Genomic DNA, 3,717 nt, shown 5'->3' on the forward strand with positions numbered 1-3,717 from the left:
ACAGTCGCTTTGCTATTCGTCAAATTCAGGCCGCTTGCTGCCTTATGATATATATAAAAAAGTATGTAGTACATACCTATTTTAAATTTTACAGAAAATTTTTAAACTGTGGACTGGTGTGGAGAAAGTACACGAATACGGATCACCAACGGAATACAATTTTTCTTTATATGACAACTTGTGTGTGATGACATCGTGCCTCTACGAGCTTTCATTTTCATTTACAGTTGTTCTACTTTTAAGATTTGTCTTATTGAGAAAATTGTCATTTTACTCAAGGTAAGCAAATAAATGCGAATGTTATTGTAATTTATTTATCTAAGCTAGTGCTAGCCATTGCCCTCGACTTTGTCCGCGAAGTATTAAAAACCCATAAGAACTATGAAAAACAAACTACGTATCCTCGGGGGCCTGACATTTTTCGGGGAAGAAACGCATCCCATCATATACATACATTGTTTTATATCTGTGCAATAATTCAATACGATATGTTGAATCGTTGCAGAATTATCAAGTTACATGAAAAAACAGAATTAATGTATCCCACGGGAATCGTAACTATTAAGAAGTAGGCTATATGTTCTTCCAAACTCTATTTGCCTAATTTCATTGAAATTCGTTAAGCAGTTTAAGCTACAAACTCCGACGAGTATCCTTTGATTTAAACTTTCACATTTATATTACATGTTAGTAAGATTAAAGTATAGCAATTAGTCAAATCTGACTAGAAAACTAGTGTATAGATTCAGAAATTGGTAGAACTTATGCTATACTAAGGTAAGGAATCTATGTATATTTTCTTCCATACCATGTTCTATATCTGTTTTCATCGATGTCCATTAAACAGTTTTGGAGATACATATTAACGTTTGTTAAAATGTGTTGTCTTTCGTATTAATATTAATATGATTACTTTTTCAGTTTAACTGATTATAATCAACGATCAATAGCCCAGAAAATTCCGTGCTGGGAGAGAGAATTCGCTTTACCTCCATTTACAGAAAAATTTCTTATCAATAAAATGAAAATTCTTGGTAATTTAACTTTTTTTTTATAATAAAAGGGGGCAAAGGAAAGGCGTGAACACCAAGGTGGTCAACGACGCCCAGGGACATCCGCCACACCAGAGGAACTACAGATGCGTTGCCGGCATTACTTGTATTGTTTTATTTTTGAAATAATAATAGCTGCAGTTAAAGAAATTTTGAGTCTTCATTGCGCTACATTTCAATTTACTAGCTAATCTTTCCATTGTATTCCAGTAATGCAGTTCACTTTGATTATCGCCTTTGGATATGCGTGGCCGCCGACCATAGTAGTTACATTGTTCTTCAACATGTACGACCTCAGGTTAACATCAATTCAATTTAATTACATATTACTTAAATTAATGGCTTTACTATGAGCTAATGAACAAAATTAGGCAACAAATTATTTAGTTAGAATTACATAAAATACAGGGAAGTCAGTAAGTCCTAGATGAAATGAAAATGTTTGTTGTTAGATATATTACAATATTGATGAGGTCGTCTCCAGGAAAATTCTTTTGCGGATAGCCTCTGCGACAATCCCCAAGAAGTTAATATTTATTTTGCATATTCCATATTACTGTTTCAGGCGTGACGCAGATTTATGTACACTTCATTACCGAAGACCTCTGCTGCTGAAAAACGAAGCATTTAACACATGGACTAAAATTTTAAAACTTATGGTATACTTAGCCATCATTCTGAATGTAAGTATTGCTAAAGCTGCCCTTGGCATAGATAGCATAGCAAATCGGTACAATATAATTTTTGACCGACTTCAATGTTGATTCATTACTTAATCGTTACTATACTTTCAATTGTCAATTGTTATGCTAAAAATGTAGAAAGCCTTACGTAGAAATATCACTGCATACCTCGGCTGACACCGACATCAAAGTAATACTAATTGTACAATATAAACATAACAGCTACAATAAGGTAGGTTTACTATTTTTAGGGAATTATTTAGTTACTTTTTAGTGTAACGTTATTTTGTTTTGTGAATAAAAGTATTAAAACATCGGCACAAGTGTATCAAGATACTATTCTTGAGAAGCCTCTTAACAACACATTGTCCAATAACGAAGAATGGTTCCTCCAGCAAGACTCGGACCCGGGTCATAAAACTCGGTCTACGCAGTCTTGGTTGGAAACAAACGTTTCGGACTTCATCACAGCTGAAGATTGGCCGTCGTGTAGTGCCGATCTTAATTCGCTGTATTATGATTTGTGGTCAGTTTGAAAGAATACGGCTTCCTCTAAACGCCGTGATAATTTGGAGTCCTTATAACATTCCATACGATTGGCACTGAAGTACTTACCCATGCACAAAGCGCGTGCTTCTATTGATATCTTTCCTAAACGATTACCTAAAGGACTATATTGCAGCCAATGGATACCAAATCGAATAAGCTTTTTATGTTTAAAATTGTTTTATATTTATGTATTAAACTAACACACTGCAAACATAATAAATGATATTTGTAATAGAAAAAAATCTTTGTTTCAATATTTATGGCAAGACTGGAATCTTTCCTATACCTATATAGGTATATAAGAAACGCCCGTAAACTTAGTGTTAATTACAACTTAATTAACATCATTTTCAGGTTGTATCACTAGTATGCTCCACAGATACTATCGAAGCACATTTAGTCGAAGAGCGACGGAACGCCGGTACAAATAATACCATATTTTTTTATTTGGGCCTCTATTTTCGTCACGAACATTCGTATCATCGTAATTTCAGTTTTTATGTAAGAATATTTTATATCATACTAGCTGTTGATCACGACCTAATCTACGTGAAATTCAAAAATATAGCCTATGTTACTTACAGATAAATTACCTTTCTAATGGTGAAAGAATTTTTGAAATCGACTTAGTACTTTTTCATTTATTTCAATACATACAAAATTACAAATATTACCTTTTTATGATATTAGTATAGAGTATAGATATCTCTAGTTGTTAAGAAATCTAAAACTATTTACTCCAAACAACGTAACCCTTAAAACGTTTTATGCATAAGGGCCATAACAATCATACGATTTATGTTGTTTTAACGAAAAATCCAAAGTCTGAAAGTTACACAAGCGATTTCTTTGAATCCTCCTAATCAGTATTTTTGAAAACATTCTCTTTGGAGTATATGATGATTAATGTGTGTGGCGTATGCTTACTAGGATTTCTTTTAGGAATTCTAAGGCATTATTATTTTTGATAATGTAAAATATTAAACTTTTAACTTGTCTTTTTCTGTTTTTCAGGTATGCTGTAATACGCGTGGTAATTTTTTTTTATAATACGCTACATATATAAGGAAAACGCGTGCATCGTAAAATATTGCTCTGACGAAAATATACTTAAAGTATTAGTTTAGTTGCTAGAGGCCTTTAGCGTTTAAATATCATGAGAATATCTTCTGTTGATATTGAAATCATGGATTTTGTAAGAGTTTTAATACAGACAATTCAAATGAGTACAAAAAGTCTATGAAATATTTGTTATTTTTTTCGATATAAAATACATAGAAACACTCCAATTTTATTATGCGTATAAGTATAAATATAAAGATTGTACATACGGTTGCAAAACTTCGGTTTAATATTGTTTAGTTATCAGTGTTTTCGAGTCCTTCGTCGATTTTAGACAATTAACCAAGCGGCTGCCGGAATTCCGCAAAAGA

At 32.5% G+C, this 3,717-nt stretch overlaps 1 protein-coding gene across 2 annotated transcripts in view; it reads left to right on the plus strand.

Annotated features, from left to right (window-relative positions):
• The window catches only part of LOC106107908 (anoctamin-9-like), a 19,467-nt gene that overhangs the window by 15,115 nt on the left and 635 nt on the right, over positions 1 to 3,717 (plus strand). The window contains exons 13-18 of one of the 2 annotated variants that reach the window (XM_013288922.1): positions 95 to 279; positions 922 to 1,034; positions 1,263 to 1,350; positions 1,618 to 1,735; positions 2,639 to 2,785; positions 3,299 to 3,317. In XM_013288922.1, coding sequence (XP_013144376.1) covers positions 95 to 279; positions 922 to 1,034; positions 1,263 to 1,350; positions 1,618 to 1,735; positions 2,639 to 2,785; positions 3,299 to 3,317 — 670 coding nt within the window. The remainder of the gene's footprint in view (positions 1 to 94; positions 280 to 921; positions 1,035 to 1,262; positions 1,351 to 1,617; positions 1,736 to 2,638; positions 2,786 to 3,298; positions 3,318 to 3,717) is intronic. The other variant, XM_013288923.1, reaches the window with a different exon arrangement.

This window comes from Papilio polytes, unplaced genomic scaffold (genome assembly GCF_000836215.1).
Source record: "Papilio polytes unplaced genomic scaffold, Ppol_1.0 DF821845.1, whole genome shotgun sequence".
In the NCBI taxonomy this organism is placed as follows: Eukaryota; Metazoa; Arthropoda; class Insecta; order Lepidoptera; family Papilionidae; genus Papilio; species Papilio polytes.